This window comes from Schistocerca serialis, chromosome 1 (assembly GCF_023864345.2).
Source record: "Schistocerca serialis cubense isolate TAMUIC-IGC-003099 chromosome 1, iqSchSeri2.2, whole genome shotgun sequence".
Lineage (NCBI taxonomy): Eukaryota > Metazoa > Arthropoda > Insecta > Orthoptera > Acrididae > Schistocerca > Schistocerca serialis.
This window is the reverse complement of record NC_064638.1, coordinates 997,955,640-997,978,103: the sequence shown is the minus strand read 5'-3', so window position 1 is coordinate 997,978,103 and position 22,464 is coordinate 997,955,640. Positions and strand designations below refer to the sequence as shown.

At 42.3% G+C, this 22,464-nt stretch overlaps 1 protein-coding gene across 1 annotated transcript in view; it reads right to left on the bottom strand.

Annotated features, from left to right (window-relative positions):
- Nucleotides 1-15,130: 15,130 nt before the first annotated feature.
- Nucleotides 15,131-22,464, bottom strand: part of LOC126413271 (uncharacterized) — a 492,894-nt gene continuing 485,560 nt past the window's right edge. The window contains exon 10 of the mRNA XM_050083175.1: nt 15,131-16,121. Coding sequence (XP_049939132.1) covers nt 15,717-16,121 — 405 coding nt within the window. The 3' untranslated portion in view covers nt 15,131-15,716. The remainder of the gene's footprint in view (nt 16,122-22,464) is intronic.

Here is a 22,464-nt window from a genome sequence, read left to right as displayed (position 1 = left end):
ATAGTGCTTTGGAATGTATTGTAGACGGTGTGTCGAACGTAACACACGAACAAAGACGAGGCCGACTTTGCCGTACCTATTGCCATCACAACCATAGGGCATGGGGCAAATATGTAGCAGTATTTGAGAGAATTATGAACACCTTGAGACATGAATCTACGGGATTTTCTCCAGAGGAAATCCTGTTGGATGACAGAAGTAAAAGTTTAGTGGAAGAGATAATCAAATTCCCTCCACGGATTGACATTAGTATTGGTGTGAAAAAAGATCGTTTGCGAGAAGTAATGAAGCTTAAAGCCGATGCTCGCATACGTCGTCATGACGCTAAAGCGCGTTTTGCTAAGTTTGCGATCGGAGACTTAGTACTTGTAAAAGCTCATGAGAAATCGAGCGAGATAGACAATGAAATCTCTATACCTCACACAAATGCTTATTGCTTAGAGTATCCAAGCTCTGGAAAGCTATTAGGTATACGAAACATTGTAGACCTGAAATTGTACCAACCAAGGATTGATTAGTACCACAGATAGGGTAATTTGTACAGTATGTAGATATAGAGTGTAAGATTTAAGGATGTGCCATGTTGCGATGCTTTTGCCTGACCTAGAGGTCATTAAAGAACTTGTAATTAACAAGTAATTAATTTCTGATTAGACGTTTTAACCAACTGAAAAATCCAAGCTGCTAGTTTTTCAGCTGAGTCACAGTAGATTAAGGAATGTAAATATGATTTTGTAAATAGCTGTAAGATTCCATAAATATGTGATTTACTAGTCATTGCCGATGTACTTAGACGCTGTTTTAAGTTTCAGGCTAGTACATGCGTGTGATGATGGACAGTGTTGAGTTATCCACTGTGATAGTGTTTATGGAGTCCTTGAGATTACTCGGGAGTGAGTTTTACCGAAAGAATTCAGTGAAACGGACGTTCTGGAAATGCCGTTACAAGGGCGAGAGAGATCAAGCGTGCCGCACAGGCGGGCGCAACAATACTGGCGGGGCGGAACCGCTGTCGGCTCTTGTGCCGCTGTCGGCATTCTTTGTACTTGCCAGTACGGAAGGCGGAGTTGTTTTTCTTACCGGACAGCTGATATGAAAGAATTCTGTTGTCAATATTTATGTTTTTGTCGATCTGCTGTACATTATTTTCTTGTTTAGCGTTAAATAGATTCTTGTGACGAGAATATTAATTATGAAAAGGTTATATAAAATGTGTAGTCTATTTAATTATTTATTTGCGTATTTTGATCTACCTGTTTTTATGACCATGCACTCTGATTAATTTTGCAAATAGTATTCCATTTCTCATAGTGTTACGAATTTTAATGATTTTGGAATAGCTAAACCATTTTCTATGTTTTCTATGAATTTTGATATGTTGTCAACCTGTTTTATTTTGTGCAAGATGACAGAGTGGAATACGATTAGGAGTGTCTCCACTCAATTATTATTGTCTAAAAATTGGTTTATGGTTAATTAGACGAATGCTAAATTTTTTTGATGTTTTCAGCATATGCATTTCCGCTGTTTCTTTTTTGGGACATTTTCTGAGTCTGTTTACGTTACACGAACATCCTCAGACAATGTGGAGCACGTGTAACGCCGGAAATGCATATCCTCCTATTTCCATCTATTGTACTATAATTTGGTTTCCTTATTTTTGTTACCTGAATATATGATATTTCTGTGTCTTCACATATGGTAATTGTTTTACTATTTGTATATATATATTTATGCATTTATGTCGATGTACAATTAGTTTGTTGTGTAAAGATTATTTGTATTTTTACGCTGGGTCTTGCCTAGGGAAAACTGCTATCGAACGATTACATCGATAGGTCGTGTGAAGAATCAAAGTGTGTAGGATCTTTGGTAGTGTTAACTCTGCCGCGTGGAGCGCGGGCAGAACAGTGAGAGTCTGGCTGGAGTAGCGAGTGGAGCAGGTGTGTTGTGTGACGCTCCCGCGAGTTGCCGCGCTTTCGGGGTTTGGCAGCATGTAATTGCGCTCGACTCGCGATGATAGTTTCTGACATAGTGTCGCGGACGGGAAGCATTAGCTGGCGCACATCAAGAGCCCGTTTCGCCTGATGACCGTGTCGAGAAGAAGGCGCGCCAACATCCAGCTTCTGCAACAGCGACGGCCGACAATGAGTGACTGTCGCCACCTCCTCGATCGACGGCTTCAAACCTTCAATCAACCAACAAGGAAGACTAAAAGCACGTAAAGTTTCAGAACTGTATGGCAGACCTCAGCTTTTCAAACTGTTCCATTTGCCTCGCAAAATTACAGCAACTTAGCATGAACCTTTGTTGCTCATTGTCCCAATTGCATTGCCAAGCAGGGTCCCTTCCTTTCCCGAAATGAGCCCGAGGGTCGTTGAAATTCAAACGCCAGCATCATTCGATTTCACTGCTTTAATTTCAAAGTTCAGCTGGCTACAATATTTAGATTGCACAAGCACAAATTAAAAGTGCGAGTTTTGTTACCGTATTTTAGTTACCTGTGACTGCAGCTCAACTTGGTACATACTAAATTTTACTATTGTTAATTGTTCAGAATCATTTAATTCAAGTTCAAAGTTAATTCTCTTATTTCTAAATTGCGTAGATTCAAGTAGCTTTTGAAATGATTGTTGAGGTAGTCCAACACTAATCTTATTTTACTGAATGTCGATGTGCTTCAGAAAGAAAGCTCACTATTAACTTCAGTCACTAAATTAACTTTCGATTTTCCAGTTTTATTAATTCTTTTGCTAAATTAAGTCAGAGTGTAGCGAAATTTATTACTTCTGATAAACTTTCAGTTTTCACACTACACGTGTCAACCTTCAGTTGCCACACTTCTAGTGCTAATTATATGTGTAATTACCTTTCTTTTTCAGTTACTATAGTAATTGTCCTTAGGACTGGCGACCGTAATTTCCCCCAAATCTCAAATATCTAATTACCGCTAGTTAATTGTTAACGTAACGGCCGCACATTTACTTTCTTCATTAACTTTACCCCTTTTCAAAATTAATTTCCACCAGTTTCATTTGCATTTTTCCTTTCATTTAGATGTAACCCTTTCCTCCCTCTTTACCGACAGATTAACTTCGGTGACGACTGCTTTTCCCAAATTTCCATTATGTCCACGCGGTTTAATTTTTCACTGTCATTAAGGTCGATAAGTGAGGGGGAGGTTACAAAGTGTGTGTATACATTACTAAAATACCAACAACTAGCTACCACCCACAGACAAACAGTGCCCTCGAATACGTGCATCAGACTTTGGCTACATTTGTGTACAACACCCCATGCCACTGAAACTCTCTTTTGGCTAAAATGTTGCAGAAACAACTCACTAATGTGATCTATGATTACAATGACTACGCGATGGAGGTGCATCAGAGGATGCAGTGCTGAGTCAAGATACAACAGCAGCTACTGAAGAGTATAAAGAATAAAGTAAGACGTAGTATGATAAAATGCAGAATCCAAAGATTATCCAAAAGAAAGATAAAGTACTATTATTTGATGAAAGTGTAAGGAAGGACTGTTCTGACATTGATGTTAATGGGCCTAATGTAGTAATTAGAATAAAGTGATAAAAATGTGTGAAGGTACACACAAACCAACTAAATGACTTGTTATCATTGTAGATGGCTGAAATGAAGGCACTGTGGAAATTAATAGTTATAGGAAACATGATAGTGGTCTGCCTAGCAGAGCCAAAAACATCACCGAAGGATGTACAAGTGTAACACTTTCAGTCAGTTCCAGGAATTTATTACGATGACCAAGGGGTATCAGCTCATACAACACCACTTGGCACATAGTAAGTTTGAGAACAGGGAACAAGTTGCGACAAGAGAGATATCACATTGTATGACAAGGCTAAATCATGTAAAATTAAGGACAGCTGAATGTGAGAACACACAGCAGGACACGAAATGGCATGTGAGAAAGATAACAGAGAATAAAGAGTGGATAGGGCCACTGACTGGACACGAGCAAGCACGTTCGAAAAGAGGTATTCTGAATATTATTGAAGAAGCAAGGAAGGTATTGTTTGGTACTCTCAATAAGAAAGATGCTTCATTCATTAAAGCCAACAGGAACAACAGCGGGAAATTTTGAAGTTGTCCAAGGAACAGGTGACTAATGAGATGATAAATGCAGTGGCAAAAAATGAGCAAATATTGGCAAATGGGATTCTGAAATTTTTGCAAGTAGGATCCTGAAATTAAGTGCACATATAGAAGAGTTCACAAATGGCACAAGTAAGAAAATGTAGCATGTGATGATATTAATTACAATTGTGGAACAATTAGTGCAGTTGACTGCAATGTTTCATCAGTCAAGGAGAGAGAGTATGATTCATTAATTACCACCATTGTAAACACACCTAAGGCTCTGTTGGAACCACATCAAATCAATTCGATACATGTTGTGAAATGTTTGGAACAAATTAAAGAGGAACTGAAAGGTACACAGTTTCCAACTGAACTTACAGAGGACCAACATTGTCAATTATTATGTGTAACAGACTTAGATGTATTCTTAGCTGGCAGTAATTTAAGTTACATGAAAAATATGTCCTTGGTTGACAGTAATGGGTATACTCGACACAAAATATGGCCACTAACAACAGTCTGACATGACTATTCAATTATTTACTTACATCGCTCCAGAAAACGAATTTCTGGTGATGGATAATGCAAAGAGGCAGCATGCACAACTGTCTAGTGACAAACTGTCCTTTATAAGTATCAGTACAAAACATCAAATATGATAACAATAGTTTTTGCTCATGTCGACGTATATCCACAAGCGGAATAAGGAATAACGAGTGGTTCTTCGTCATCAAGAAGGTTGAAGGGTTAAGAGTATTGTGCATTGATTTGCCGCCCACTGCTCTAATTGTGAGAGGGATGGGAAAATTGAGTTTTTTGAGTAAATGTATAGGTTATGGAGCACAAATCATGTTACAGTCCAATAGTGTAATTCACACTAATAGCAGTAATAAACATATAGTACCTACTTTAAATATAGATGTTGATCATTTTATAATAGAGGAGGAAAAGCGGAAAGTATCTGAGATACCCGTTATTCTGCCACTTGAACATGTCATCTGGAATTAGGATGATTTTATAGCAGCAGGACAGGAAGGAGGAAGACATGTCTGTTAGACTTTCACGATTTGCAGACAGAGTAATGTGGAGAGAGTGAAGCCAGACACCACTACCCTCCAGAGTGATTGGATCGGACGTGCCAATAGTAGAATCCCCAAAACTGTGCCAAAACAAAAGATAAATCTCACTTTTAGAGGAATAAAACTAAACTGTGAGAAAAATGGACTCGTAAATAGTAGCACAATGTAGTAAATGTGTAAAATAGTAACTCAAAAAGTTTAATAAATTGTACATGTTCAGTTACAGAATGAAAATGACAACAGTGGAAATGAGTAAAACCGATATTCGTGAACAGACTCACTATATGAGCATAAAGTATTGCTGTTGCGTAAAATGTGCTAAATTTATTCAAGAAAGATGTTGCACATATTTTGTGAACTGTGTATCATGTGAAATGGACTATACAGCGTTTTCCAAGGTACATTTTCACCATGTAAACAATGCAACCTGTATTCTTGGATGCAATAAAAATAAAAAGAAGACGGTTCCAGTGGCATGGGGAACAGGAACAGAAATATTATAATCTCTGAGGGTTGTCTCCAGACATGACCAAATACGGTAATGGAAGAAGAGTACGTACCTGAGCAGCAGCTCAGAGTGTTCTGGAAGAAGGCATATGCACCATATAAATAGGAGCACATTGACACACAAGTAAGAATAGGACACTGCAGTCTTCAGTCAACTGCATCTCTATGTCACGTCTTCAGACATTGGAAGTAGATTATTTGACTAGATTCGGAACCAGGTGTTGCTGCAGAGATGGGTTTTCAGAGCAGCAGATGTGCTACTGGTGAGAAGTTAGGTTGGGTGATAGCATCAAGTAGGGGCCCTCTGATTTTCTATCCTGACCCCTTAATCATCCTCTTCAAGTTCTATACACTGCACCACTTATACACTACTGGCCATTAAAAATTGCTACACCACGAAGATGACGTGCTACAGAAGCAAAATTTAACCGACAGCAAGAAGATGCTGTGATACGCAAATGATCAGCTTTTCAGAGCATTAACACAAGGTTGGCGTCGGTAGCGACACCTACAACGTGCTGACATGAGGAAAGTTTCCAACAGATTTCTCATACACAAACAGCAGCTGACCGGCGTTGCCTGGTGAAACGTTGTTGTGATGCCTCGTGTAAGGAGGAGAAATGCGTACCATCACATTTTTGACTTTGATAAAGGTCGGATTGTAGCCTATCGCGATTGCGGTTTATCGTATCGCGACATTGCTGCGCGCATTGGTCGAGATCCAATGACTGTTAACAGAATATGGAATCGGTGGGTTCAGGAGGGTAATACGGAACACCGTGCTGGATCCCAACGGCCTCGTATCACTAGCAGTCGAGATGACAGGCATCTTATCCACATGGTTGGAACGGATCGTGCAGCCACGTCTCGATCCCTGAGTCAACAGATGGGGACGTTTGCAAGACAACAACCATCTGCACGAACAGTTCGACGACGTTTGCAGCAACATGGACTATCAGCTCGGAGACCATGGATGCAGTTACCATTGACGTTGCATCACAGACAGGAGTGCCTGCGATGATGTACTCAACGACGAATCTGGGTGCACGAATGGCAAAACGTAATTTTTGCGGGTGAATCCATGTTCTGTTTACAGATCATGATGATCGCATCCGTGTTTGGCGACATGGCGGTGAACGCACATTAGAAGCGTGTATTCATCATCACCATACTGGCGTATCACCCGGCGTGATGGTATGGGTGAGCCAGATCGCTGGTCGATCATCAGCGATCGGCTTGTTATCTTTTGCGCGTCCCCGGGCATGAGGATCTTTGCATTTTCGGCTGGGCGCCAGGGACGGCGAGAGGCAGTCGGTTGGGGGCGGCCGGAGTTGTGGCTCAGGCGTAAGCACATGTGTGATGTCTGTTACGCTGGGGCTGTTAGCTAATCGTGAAACTCCTACGGCGGTTACTGGTTGCCTGGAAGGCATTTCATATAAACTGTGCCAAGCCTCGCAGTGAGAGGGGAGTCCGGACTTGGTGTTGGCTTAGATGTTTGTACAAATTTAGGTGCCTGTGTGAGAAGCACGGCGTGGGCCTATTGGTTGCTTCGTCTTTCTGGCAGCCACTGCAAGCGGATATTCGACCGGAATGTCTACAGGTTGTGGTGAGCATAGTGTGAACAAGTTCTCGTAGCGTGTGCTCTCAGCCTGACTCTTAGCCTGTGTTATTTGCGGGTACCGACCCGTTGTTTGTAACTGCTTCCGGGTGTCCTGTAAGATTTCACAGCAATACTGTGTTTATGTGGCATTCTGTGTTTCTGGCTCAGCCTCCGCCTAGAAGGGAGAAAAATCTGTACCTCAACTGAAAAGAGGGGGGGGGGGTTCATTAGGACATCTTTTGGTATTCCTTAATGCTGTAATTTAAACATATAAAAAAAATTTGTTCTTTCAGAATAAGCGCCTGTTTCTTTGGGACACTTCAGTTCAAACAGGAGTGGCGTTATGTTAATGAGTATTTGTTATTCGTCAAATGAAGTGTATTTAATGTCTTGCAGTTTTCTGGGGCACGCAGCTGTGTTTTTGAATTCACTCTGAAGTTTTCCGTCGGGTGAATGACTGCTCCCCACTTCAGTGTATTCTTTTCAGTAGTATTGTAAGGTTTTTTTGGCTATTTGTCAGTGGGGTGTATTGATTCAGTTTTGTTTTTCTCTCTCTTGAATTACAGAGAATTGTTTAGTTTATCTGGTTATTGGCTTAACTCGCGGTTCACGCATTAAATCAGCTGATATTGAAATTGTTTTTTTATTCCTATTTAATGTCAGACAGATTCAAATGTAACTTCATTTATGTTATTTGACATAAATGTGTTGGATTGACCTTAATGAATTATGTGCAATCGAGGTACGGGACCCAGTCCTTAATTAGTGCTTAACAATGGAGTATGGTTCGGGTTGTGAGCCCCGTGCTCGGACCAATGGGGTGCCATTGGTTACACGTCTCGGTCACCTCTTGTTCACATTGACGACACTTTGCACAGTGGACGTTACATTTCAGATGTGTTACGACCCGTGGCTCTACCCTTCATTCGATCCCTGCGAAACGCTACATTTCAGCAGGATAATGCACGACCGCATGTTGCAGGTTCTGTGCGGGCCTTTCTGGATACAGAAATTGTTCGACTGCTGCCCTGGCCAGCACATTCTCCAGATCTCTCACCCAACTGAAAATGTCTGGTCAATGGTGGCCGAGCAACTGGCTGGTCACAATACGCCAGTCACTACTCTTGATGAACTGTGCTATCGTGTTGAAGCTGCATGAGCAGCTGTACCCGTACACGCCATCCAAGCTCTGTGTGACTCAATGCCCAGGCCAGAGGTGGTGGTTCTGGGTACTGATTTCTCAAGATCTATGCACCCAAATTGCGTGAAAATGTAATCATATGTCAGTTCTAGTATAATATATTTGTCCAATGAATATCCGTTTATCATCTGCATTTCTTCTTGGTGTAGCAATGTTAATGGCCAGTAGTGTAGCTTGTATACAGCAGCTGTCAGAGATCTACAAGCAGCCCACGCAGTCTTCCACTCATCAAGTGGAGGTAGGACCTGCTACTGTAGCTATGTGTCCTTTGCACTCCCTCTCAGGACACAACAATAGGATTATCCTACAACTTTTAAGGTTACTGTGCTCCATTTAAATACAATCAGTAGGCCGTATTCTAATGATTTTCATTCTGCAAGATGCTATAATACACTGAAGAGCTAAAGACACTGTTACACCAATCTAATATCATGTAGGGTCCCGCAAGCACACAGAAGTGCTGCATCATGACATGGCATGAACTCGACTAATGTCTGAAGTAGGGCTGGAGGGAACTGACACCATGAATCCTGTAGAGCACTCCATAAATCCGTAAGAGTACGAGAGTGTAGAGATCTCTACTGAACAGCATGTTGCAAGGCATCCCAGATATGCTCAATAAGGTTCATGCCTGACGAATTTAGTGGCCAACGGAAGTGTTTAAACTCAGAATAATGTCCTTGGAGCCACTCTGTAGCAATTCTGGACGTGTGGGGTGTCGTATTGTCCTGCAGGAATTAATTGCCCAAGTCCTTCAGAATGTACAACAGGCATGAATGGATGCAGGTGATCAGACAGGATGCTTACATATGTGGCTTCTTCCAGAGTCATATCTAGATGCATCACAGGTACCTTATTACTACAACTAAACACACCCCTCACCAGTAAAGAGCCTCCACCAGCTTGAACAGTCCCCTGCAGACATGCATAGTCAGTGGAGTCATGAGGCTGTCTCCATACCCATACATGTCCACCTGCTCGATATAATTTGATAAGAGACTTGTCCGACCAGGTAACATGTTTACATACATCAACAGTCTGATATCAGTGTTGACGGGCCCAGGTCAGGCATAAAGCTTCATGTCGTGCAGAGAACATAGGTACGAGTGAGCCTTTGGCTCTGAAAGTCCACATTGATGATGTTTCATTGAATGGTTCGCACACTGACACTTGATGATGGACCAGCATTCAAATCTGCAGAAATTTGCAGAAGGGTTGTACTTCTGTGACGCTGAATGATTCTCTCCAGTTGTCTTCAGTCCATGTTTGACTTACATACATGGCTACACTCCATACAAATACTATCACGAAAGACTTCCCGATGCTAAAATCTATACTCGATGTTAACAAATTTCTCTTCTTCAGAAATGCTTTCCTTGCCATAGCCAGTCTACATTTTATATCTTCTCTACTTCGACCATCATCAGTTATTTTGCTCTCCAAATAGCAAAACTCATCTACAAACTCAAGTGTCTCATTTCCTACCCTAATTCCCTCAGCATCACTGATTTAATTCGACTGTATTCCCTTATCCTCGTTTTGCTTTTGTTGATGTTCATCTTATATCCTCCTTTCAAGACACTGTCCATTCCGTTCAGCTGCTCTTCCAGGTCCTTTGGTGTCTCTGACAGAATTACAATGTCATCGGCGAACCTCAAAGTTTTTATTTCTTCTCCATGAATTTTAATACCTACTCCGAATTTTTCTTTTGTTTCCTTTAGTGCTTGCTCAGTATACAGATTGAACAACATCGGGGAGAGGCTACAACCCTGTCTTACTCCCTTCCCAACCACTGCTTCCCTTTCATGTCCCTCGTCTCTTATAACTGCCATCTGATTTGTGTACAAATCGTAATAGCCTTTCCTCCCTGTATTGGACCCCTGCCACCTTCAGAATTTGAAAGAGAGTATTCCAGTCAACACTGTCAAAAACCTTCTCTAAGTCTACAAATGCTATAAATGTAGGTTTATCTTTGTTTAATCTACTTTCTAAGATAAGTTGTAGGGTCAGTATTGCCTCACGTGTGCCTACATTTCTACAGAATCCAAACTGATTTTCCCTGAGATCAGCTTCTAATAGTTTTTCCTTTTGTCTGTAAAGAATTCGTGGTGGTATTTTGCAGCTGTGACTTATTAAACTGATAGTTCGGTAATTTTCACACCTGTCAACACCTTCTTTCTTTGAGATTGGGCTGGCTGGGGTGGCCGAGCGGTTCTAGGCGCTACAGTCTGGAACTGCACGACCGCTACGGTCGCAGGTTCGAATCCTGCCTCGGGCATGTGTGTGTCTGATGTCCTTAGGTTAGTTAGGTTTAAGTAGTTCTAAGTTCTAGGGGACTGATGGCCTCAGAAGTTAAGTCCCATAGTACTCAGAGCCATTTTTTGGGATAGGAATTCTTCTTGAAGTTTGAGGGTATTTAGCCTGTCTCATACATCTTGCTCACCAGATGGTAGGGTTTTGTCGGGGCTGGTTCTCCCAAGGCCATCCTACTCCTGGGGTCACGTTTCGACTTAGGTCTCTCAGCGCCCTATCAAATTGTTCATGCAGTATCATATCTCCAATTTTATCTTCATCTACATCCTCTTCCATTTCCATAATATTGTCCTCAAGTGCACTGCCCTTGTATTGATCCTCTTTGTACTCCTTCCACATTTCAGCTTTCCCTTCTTTGCTTAGAACTGGTTTTCCATCTGAGCTCTTAATATTCATGCAAGTGGTCCTCTTTTCTCCGGCAATGGCTATCTTACCCCTAGTGATATACGCCTCTACATCCTTACATTTGTCCTCTAGCCATCCCTTCTTAGCCATTTTGCATTTCCTGTCAATCTCATTTTTGAGACGTTTGTATTCCTTTTTGCCTGCTTCATTTACTGCATTTTTATATTTTCTCCTTTCGTCATTTAAATTCAATATCTCTTCTGTTACCCAAGGACTTCTACTAGCCCTTGTCTTTTTACCTACTTGATCCTCTGCTGCCCTCACTAATTCATCTCACAAAGCTGCCCATTCTTCTTCTGCTGCGTTTCTTTCCCCCATTCTTGTCAATTGTTCCCTAATGCTCACTCTGAAATTCTCTACAACCACTGTTTCTTTCAGTTTATCCAGGTCCAATCTCCTTAAATTCCCACCTTTTTGCAGTTTCTTCAGTTTTAATCTACAGTTCATAACAAACAGATTGTGGTCAGAGTCCACATCTATCCCTGGAAATGACTTACAATTTAAAACCGGGTTCCTAAATCTCTGTCTTACCATTATATAATCTTTCTGAAACCTGTCAGTATCTCCAGGCTTCTTCGATGTATACAACCTTCTTTCATGATTCTTGAACCAAGCGTTAGCTATGATTAAGTTATGCTCTGTGCAAAATTCTACCAGGTGGCTTCCTCTTTCATTCCTTGCCCCCCATTCCATATTCACCTACTACTACTCCTTCTCTTCCTCTTCCTACTATCGAATTCCAGTCTCCCATGAGCTCCCTTCACTATCTGAATAATTTCTTTTATCTCACCATACATTTTTCAATCTCTTTGTCATCTGCACAGCATGTTGGCATTTGAATTTGTACTACTGTGGTAGGCATGGGCTTCGTGTCTATCTTGGCTACAATACTGCATTCACTATGCTGTTCATAGTAGCTTACATGTGCTCATATTTTTTTAATTCATTATTAAACCTACTCCTGCATTACCCCTAATTGATTTTGTATGTCTAACCCTATATTCACCTGATCAGAAGTCTTGTTCCTCCTGCCACTAAACTTCACTAATTCCCACTATATCTAACTTTAACCCATCCATTTCCCTTTTTAAATTTTCTAAACAACCTGCCCAATTAAGGGATCTGACATTCCACACTCCGATCCGTAGAATGCCAGTTTTGTTTCTCCTGATAACGACATCCTCCTGAGTAGTTCTTGCCCAGAGATCTGAATGGAGGACTATTTTACCTCTGGAATATTTTACCCATGAGGACGCCATCATCATTTAACTATACAGTAGAGCTGCAGGTCCTCGGGAAAAATTACGCCTGTAGATTCCCCTCACTTTCATCCATTCGTAGTACTAACACAGCAAGCCCACTCTGGTTAATGGTACAAGGCCAGATCATTCAGTCAGTTGCCCCTGCAACTACTGGAAAGTCTACTGCCCCTCTTCAGGAATATATGAATAAGCATCCCTATACCAGTTTCTTTGGTGCTTCGGTGTATGATGAATTTATTCCTGAGAATCTTAAGTGTGAGAATAATTACAGGGAACTATAATTTCTACTTGGAGATCTATTATTTGTGGATCTGCAATATGACCTTTTTGATAGGTTTAGTGCAATAAGATAATGAAGTGTCATTGCAGGAAGTAACAAATCATTAGCTTGGAAAATTTTCATGAAATTAATGCAACACTGACACAAATTCATATTATTTGGAAAACATCAGTAATTAATTAACATTCAGAGTATTGGGGTATCATAACAGGCAAAGGCTGACAGAAAATTCATATGTCTTGCATGATGCAAGTAGAGTAAGTTTTCTGCCGTAATATGAAAGCAACTATAATGATCCGTTATTTAAGGTTAAGGACATAAATGACCTCCAGAGAACAAATCACTAAGTGCATATGATAAAGTTGGTGTAAAATATGTGAATCAACTGTTTTCAAAACATATGACTTACTCTTGTTTCAATTCTTGTCTTTGCTCTTTGTTCAGTCTCAATTCGAAGTGCAGAGAAGGAGGTTCTGTAAATAATCTTGTAATATACTTAATAATTAGAAATTCAATATATTTCATTTGTTTCTGTAATCATTATGACCCTGTATTACTATCTGTGAATCATTTATATGATTCTAGCTAATTAACCATTGGAAGTGGTCAGTTTGACGACATGATGATCGTGCACCATCAGCATGCTGTTCAATGTATATTCATATTTTCACCAGTCAAGTCTGTAGCCTAATGTTCTTTTTACAAAGGTTGATTACTATTGCTATTAATATGCAAATTATTTGTTACATTAAAGTTTCTATTGTCACAGTCCTGATTCACCAAATTATTCCACTTTCTGACAATAACGTTGTGCCTGACTTTTACAAGTATTTTAAAATCTTATGTAACTTGATTTTATTGAACACAGAAGGAGCTGCAATTTTATCATTAACATAAAATGCTGTGTGTCCAGGTCATTATTATTATACTGCTGGTGTCATCAATGTGATGTGTCCACCTCTCAAACAATTAACATAAAAAAAATCTCTTCATTATTTAATTTTTGAGGGATACATTACACAACATATCCTCAACTAACACTGTTTTGTGTTTTACCTTCTTGTAGTATTCGGAAATTCTTGTACAAGTACCAGCACAAAGCTGCTGTACTGTCTAGTTCAAAGAACACCACATTAAATAAAAAACTGAACATTTAGTCTCTGTGAAACAAATCCATGCACAGTGCAACATGTAAATTGTATGGAAGGGCTCTGTTTTATAATTAGCTGAAGAATTTTAAATGAGGAACAGCTTCTTTATTTTGTATTGTTTATCTGGATATGATATGATAAAACAATTGGCCCAAGTACAGCAACTCTGCATGTTCCCTCTGAACAACATGCCACAGTGCTGCACATGGTAACACGACGCCTCAGTATGCAGGAAATTCCATACAGAAATGAGATGAGAAGCATCTGAGTGGAGCAAACATTAAGCACGGGGTGCACACATCACAACAGTTGCGCATGCACAGTAATGCCTGTTTCCTGATGCTTGAAAGTAGCTCTCTGGCAGATGCTTAAACGAACATATGTGAAATGGCTGCAGCATACCTGTACTGATAAGCACTTTTGTTTCCAGCTCGGTGCAATAGGTCAGCATTATGCAGTTTGTGACTAGTCATTTTTGTTCCCATTGTTATATGTGCAGGGAACTTTTTCTATGCCTTTCTTACAAGGAAAGCATTTTACTCAGCAACACTAAGATCCTCTTAGATGGACTGTATGCTCACAGCTAAATGACACTGAGATAACAGCTGTATAAAATTTGCCTTCCTGGATTTTCATCACCACTCAAAGCCAAACACATGGGTTGACACTGGTAAATCTTCTCACAGGCCAGAGTTTCTGACAAAGTTACAACATTGTTCTGCACTTAGATTTCAAGCTTGGGAAGACTTCCCCGTAGTTGAAACAATTGCAGGTGGAACAGTATGATCTCAAAAGCTACCATGCCCTATTTCAGTAATTAAGGTGACTACATATTGTTTGCAAATGGAATCACAACAAACACGCCAGCAGTAAAGACGCTGTGTCACACAACTCCAAATTGATCGTTGAGATACACGCGGTAGGGTGTCCAGGGAGATACGTGCCCATTGTCGGTGCCCAGACATAACCTATAACACCAAAAGACACACTTGGTGCTGTTTGCCGCAGTCCCATGTTCAAGGGAAGTTACAGAGTGGGAATTAACAATAGGGTTATTGAGACAATTATCAAACACACGCGCACGCACACACACACACACACACACACACACACACACACACACACACACACAGAGAGAGAGAGAGAGAGAGAGAGAGAGAGAGAGAGAGAGAGAGAGAGGTATTTTCATGTTATTAACAATTAATGAAAAATGTAGATTGATTCTGGTATAGAATTTTTATTATGCATAAATAAGATTTAGTCAACTGTTGCAAGCTAGGCCATTTATTCATTCAGCAGTCCATACAAATCTCTTCCACTGTAAGTTCCACATACAGTTATGTATTAAAAGAATCTTAACCAAAATCCAAAGAAAGAATGTTTAATACCAGCAACAAATGAAAACTGCTGTGATGCACTCTTGAGATTCCCTATTGCTCTACTACTTAAGCTGACAAATAATACAAGTTTCGTCTATAAGTGCCGATGGTGAAGTATAAAACTAGATGAGTACGCAAAGCAGCAAACGAACTGCAAATATATGTATTGGGAAACAGGCCCACAGGAAAACATAAGAAATGTGAGTAGGTACGATTGATTTACTTTCTTTCTGCTCCAGCCTCAGGTGACGTCGCTCTGCATATGGTGAAGTTGATGCGAAAAATAAAAAATTACCTCCGAAGTGAAGTTGCAAACGAGAAACTAATTTACGAACATGTTGGAGACACTCTCACGCTGCTATTTACAAGAGAGGAGGCAGGTGGTGGGGCGCGGCGCAACGCCGCGGCCCGGCCTGGCAGCAGGTCACCGGCCCTCCTCGGGGCCGCGGGGCTGCCGGTGCCTGTCGCTGCGCTCGTGCCGCCTCGCGGGCCTGCCGTCGTAGTCGCTCCTGCGCCTGTCCCTGTCTCGGTCCCTGCTCCTGTCCCTGTCCCTTTTCTGGTCCCTATCCCGGTCCCGGTCCCGACCCCGGAGCCTCTCCCAGTCCTGGTCCCGCCCCCTCTCCCTGTCCTCGCGTTCGACTCTGGGCCGCTTCTCGTCCCTCACGTAGTCGCCCCTCGGTTGCCAGGCGCCGCCGACGCCGTAGGAGGAGTTCCAGCGGCCGCCGTAACCGCGCCCCGCGCAAGCCGGCTCCTCTCCGTACAGGTCGCCCAGTGGCGACTGCTGGTAGCTGCTGGGCCTCCTAACGAATGGCGCGCCGTACGGTGAATCCTGTAACGTAAGCACCGAAGATCTCTCGTTAGCCGAGGATCAATCCCTGTTTGTCGTCGTCAGTGCACACAAACAAAGGATAGTTTGGGGAAAATATCGATAACAGTTTATTAAAACCGAAAAGACAACTTATTTTGTTTCGTAGGAGCGGTGGCAGTTTCATTCTTTCTACTAGCCTGCACGACGTGCCACAATTCACAAGAGCTATGATGCACTATACTTGAAAAATATCCATGCCATCTTACGTCTTAAGTTTACATAGTGCAGGAACAAGGAGACGATTAACTTGATAACATTATGAGGCAACCTTCTGTCGTCCACGTTGGATGGGTGGTTTACAGTTTTTTTTCTTTTTACGGTGCCAGTTTTATGTCTTAGCCTTTATATCGCGACAAATTAGCTATTGTGTTTCACTTGTCATCATACGGCACTGAAGTCATACACTATAAACAATAACATACATTATAAACAATAACAAAGAAACTTAAACGGTACATCCTGTCAGATTAAAACTGTGTGCACGACCGAGACTCAGAGGCTCAAATTCGGGACCTTTGATTTCGCGGCCGCGTGCTCTGTCGACTGAGCTACCCAAACACAAATCACGCCGGTCCTCACAGCTTTACATGCGCCAGTAGCTCATCTCCTGCCTTCCGAACTTCACAATAGCTCTCCTCCGACACTTACAAGGTCTGGAAGAAATGGTACTGCCGAGACGTGGCTTAGCTACAGCCTGGGGGACGTTTCCAGAATGAAATCTTCACTCTGCAGCGGAGTGTGCACTGATATGAAACTTCCAGGCAGATTAAAACTCGAGAGGTAGTGGCGGAAGTAAAGCTGTCAGGACGCACCGACATTCGTGCTTGGGACAGTCTGCTTGGAATTTTAGTATCAGTGCACACTCTGCTGCAGAGTGAAAATTTGATTCTGCTTCAACGGTGCTCCAGCAAAAAGCACGCTGAGGGTCAATATAATGATTTGTATCACCGTATAGCACACAAATACGAAACAAAAATAAAAATAATATATGTCTCGTGTTTGTCTCTATTCAGTGACACAAATTTATATCGACCCTCAGTTTCTTTTTGCTGGAACACATTATATTAAACTCTGCTTTTGTTTATAAAGTACGACTTCAGCACTTCATTAAGACAATAAGTGACACACAATAACTTTTTTGCACTGAAATGAAGGTTAAGGCAGAAAGCTGGCTATGTCCAGTAAAAGAAATTCTAATGTCACAATCACTCGCTGATTCGTTGACCGGGACAATAAAGGCACCTGACATAGACAAATGTTTTAATTTAGCTGTTACATGGAAAGTAACTACAGTATTACACCTCACACGCCGAGACCGAGCGTCAATCAATGGAATGTAGACGCAGATTCGCGTCATTATCACTATTCATACCGAATAGTCACGGCAAATACTTTAGCAAACAGTGAAATCCACACCTCATCGACGTTTTCCCGTTAAGGATACACTAACAATTCTGACATCCCTCTAAGAACACCCACTGAAACCAAACGGCGACAAAGACTATTCTGGATATATATTTACTGCATAATAACGCCGGACAACAAACTCCATGACGACACAGTGCCTGTCGCGGATTGGTAGGAAATTCAACACATTTGTCGAAAAGTTGAGGTCAACAACCAAATGTCCTCACAATAACGCAAGGGGATCAGAATGGTAGTGATCAAGTGGTCCAGAAAAAGTAGTATAACACTTACAAAGCAACTGCACTGTTCGCCATACGACGCTGAGTGGATTCTGTTCGTCTTCCAACCGCAGAAACATTCTTGGCATTATTTGGAATCGAAACTACACCCTCTGCGTAGCACTCAGAGAGACTGACCCCGCAGTTACGAAGGCGAATCTGTCAAGGTTATATGCATCTTTTTTCCTCCCAGCTTTATCCCGTCTCTTCACGGGGTTGGCATGTTAATCAGGATTTGGCAAAGTTACTGGCAGAGGGTGGCGGGATGTCCGAGCTATGTGAAAGTGTGAGATCGTTTTCGAAATGTCTGAGAATCGTGTATCTGAGACGTGGGTACCAACCCATATCCCATTCGGATGTCCGCGCGACTGCTACGGTCGCAGGTTCGAATCCTGCCTCGGGCATGGATGTGTGTGTTGTCCTTAGGTTAGTTAGGTTTAAGTAACTCTAAGTTCTAGGGGACTGATGACCACAGATGTTAAGTCCCATAGTGCTCTGAACCATTTGAACCATTCGGATGTGGACACCGCCTAAACGCCACATCCAGGCTGGCCGGCACACTTACGCCCGTTGTTAATGCGCCGGGTGGATTCCATCCGGGGCCGGCGCGGCTCTCCGAATCACGGGAGTGGCGGGCTATCTGGCCGTGTTTAATATAGCGGCTACCTACGGAACCATGATTGCATCAAAGTGTGTACCTCTTCGCACGAAGCAAATTGACAACCATGAATGTCTTTCTTCAGGGCTCTAGAAATAATGGCAATCGTACGGGGAGAGATCTGGACTATATAGAGGATATTTAAGGTCCTCCCCATTGAAATTTCTGCAACGTACTCAAAACAACATTGGTAACATGTGGGCCCCTACTGTCCTTTGTCATCACGTGCTGCCAAGGTTGTTTCGAGTCACTGCAGAAGTTTCGCTGGACCGCCCTTACACACTCTTCATACAGTCCTGATCTCTCCCAATATGATTCCCAAGTCTTTGGAGTTTGTGGCCCGTAAACATATATCCAGAATAGTTTGTGTCGCCGTTTGGTTTGAATAGGTGTTTTTAGCGTTTGATGGTTAACGTCAAAACTGACAGTGTATCCTTGAGAGGTGTGGCCATCTATTTGCTTCGGGCGAAAGGTGCACGCCTGGACCACAAGCAATTTTTCTACGAAGGCATTGCCCATCTTGTATCACAGTGGGGCAAATGTACTAACAGTTATGGGGATTACTTCTGAACTAGTAAGTAATGTACTCCATTTTCCCCATCTGTCTCGTTTTTATCTAATTGCCTATTATACTGTGCTTCAACAATACCGCCCGCACTTCGTATCAGAATTTTCTAGATAATTTTCGATTACGGCGTCAATGTATCAGCAATGACAAATGTCCTAAAACTTTAGTAATTCGGTGTTACTTCCGTATCATGGAACATATGCTCCAACACGTCTTTGCAGTGGACAATTCTATTATACAGGGTATTTCACACTTCCTGTTACAGAGTTCAAAGGGTTCCAGAAGAGGCCTAGGAGATAAAGTTTTGATAAGGAATTCATATCCGGAAATGTACCGTTTGGATGTAAAATAAGTTTCAAGATCAGATCCCGCTTCACAGTACGGACACAGTAGAGAGAACGAGTGTCGACTTGTATGCTCTACAGGAGCCGCTCCACTTGGCGATCCTGGTGTTCGTTGCACAAGGTCTGTCTTTGACACATGCATTTATACACATGGTCCACAAACCATGATACGAGTATGTGCCCTTCTGCCGCCAGAACTCGCATGAGGAGATCATCTTCCGACTATAAGGAGTCTCACTTACAAGACTCGTCATGTAGGCCCACAATAAAAAGTCGAGAGGAGTTAAATCTGGCGACTGTGGTGCCGATAGGGTTGCACAGCTTAGATCTATCCACCTCTCACGGTATTTTTGGTTGATATGTGCGCAGCTGCCAGGTGCAAAATGCACGGGTGGCACATCATGCTCGAACCACATTTGCTGACAGAGTGACAGTTAAAAATCTTCCAATAGTTCCACCTCCTCCAATAGTTCCTCCTCCTGCAGGGATGTCATGTGTCTGGGACATGCTACGCGGTCGGGAAGAAAGTTGCCGAAAAGTTGCTCAAATCCACTTGGATGTGTGGTAGGAAGACGATTTTCGCTATCCCAAATGCGACTGTTTCGAAAGGTGAAAACAGCCTCAATAGTGAAGTCAGCTTCATCTGTAACAAGAACGAGGCGTGGAAATTTGGGCATGTTGATATAGCGATATAGAAGTCACGTACAGAAACTGAAATGTAGCGGAACATCTGCCGGAATCAATGCACGCACGTTCTGTCAGTGGTAAGGGTGATATTGCTGGTCAGGACGCACCTGTGGGGCACGCCCATGGCATGAGCAATGTTTCGAGTACTCCTCGTCGGGTTTACTTCTACGAGACGAAGGACCTTCTCTTCGGAGTCGAGAGCGCGGCGCGTCTTAGAAGTACCCCAGTCAACCCTCCTAGTTCCGAACTTAACAGGTTCTCGCATCCTTTGTTGCAGTCGGACGAAAATGGTGTGTGATGGATTCGCGGGTTCCAGGAAACGTTCTCGATACTTGCGTTGCAGCTCGACCATTATGACCAGTTTCGCCGTGAAACGTTAAAGTCTTTGTGTAAAATATCAACGTCTTTGTGTTCCCTTCAAACGCGTATTCCGTCGTCTTGCACCGTCTTGATCGTCCTTACTGCTTAGTGACGGTCTGACAAGTGTGCAGAACGTTCTATCGGTCAGAGGGCAGCGCTCACCTCTCAGAGCATGCCGTAGAGCTGGACATTTGAAAGAGATCCGATCTTGAAACTTACTTTATTGAGTTGGTCCATAAGTTCGTATAGTTTTTGTTTTACATGTTGGTATTCCCGTTGCTATGGGCTTAGTTATCGATTGTGATTCTTTATTTGTAGCTAACTGTTGCTATGTGAGTTTACACATTGTCATCTTGTCATTTGGAAATCGTGAGCGGCGCTGATGACGCTAGAAAATGTAGTGCCAAAGGCACATATTCTTCCTTTCCAGTTCAATAGAGGGGTGACAGCAGAGGAGACAGCCAGAAACATTTGAGCCATGTAAGGGTGTAATGTCACTGCACAGAGCACGGCAACAAAATAGTTTTCTCCTTTTAAGGGGGTTCGTTTGGTGACTCTCCGCATTAAGGAGGACTTTCGGGATTTGATGAAGATCGTTTAACGTTAGTATACTCTAGGACAAGCAAATCTGAAGGCCTTACATTCCACATCGTGCGATATTTGCACGCAATGAGGAAGGTTCAAAAATTGGATTGTGGGTACCGCATGCTCTAAGCCAAAATCACAAAAATGTGTGGGTGGCCACATGTGCATTCTGCTTGCCCGTCATCACTTGGCTCGTGAACAACACCGATCATTCCTGTCCTACATCGTTACCGAAAATGAGAAATGGTGCCTTTAATGCTACCAAAAAGGAATGGTTGAATCCAAACATAGTAGCAAATCCTCGTGCAAATACCTGCGCGCATCCATAAAAGATAAGACTACGCATCTGATGAACACCAAAGGTGTGGTGTAGCACGAATTACTTTCCCAAGGTGTAACCGTCATTGCCGACATTTATTTTCGACAAATGAGATGCCTTGCAGCTGCAATCCAAGAGCAGCGACCAGGAAGACTGTGGAAGTGATGCTGCTCTGCGACAACGCCCGCCCGCGTTCTCTGTAGCGACAAAAGACACGATACAAGAGTTGGTTGGGAACTCATTCCACACCCACCTTATTCACCTGATCTTGCATTTTCACAGTTTCACCTTTTCCGTTCTCTATCGAACAGCCTTCAAGGAGCTTGCATTCCGGACGAAAATGCGCTCCCAACATGGTTCGACGAGTTCTTCGCCTCAAAATCACGTGATTTCTACAGTCGCAGAATCGTAAAGCTACGCCAGCACTGGCAGACTGTTGTAAACAGTGGGTGTATCTTACGCAAAAACGCAACGAATTTACACACTAGCCCAATATATTCAAACGGTACATTTTCGAACATAGGTCCCTCAACATCAAAACTTTAGTTAAGAAGTCCCATCTATACCTCACAGAACCCTGAAATATGAGTTGTAAAATATCTTGTATAGATCCACGTTCATATTTACTAATATGACTTTTTCATATTTAAAGACATATTATGAAAAGGATAGATTGTAACTCACCATACAGCGGAGATGCAGAGTCGCAGACAGGCACAACAAAAAGACGGTCCAACAAGTAAGCTTTCAGCATCCTAATTAGACAAAACACACACACACACATACACACACACACACACACACACACACACACACACACACACGAGACTCTCTCTGGCTGCCAGAGACTGTGTTCGCTCGCGTGCTAGTGTGTGTGTTTTGTCTAATTAGGATGAAGGCCTTTCTGGCAGAAAGCTTACTTGTTGGACCGTCTTTTTGTTGTGCCTGTCTGCGACTCTGCATCTCCGCTGTATAGTGAGTTACAATCTGTCCTTTCCATAATGTTGTCATTATTCCATCCTGGATTTACCTTTTTATATCTGATGCAGAAACAATAAGGCCGCTAGAACTTATCAAAATTAAACTGGTAGCAGGTTC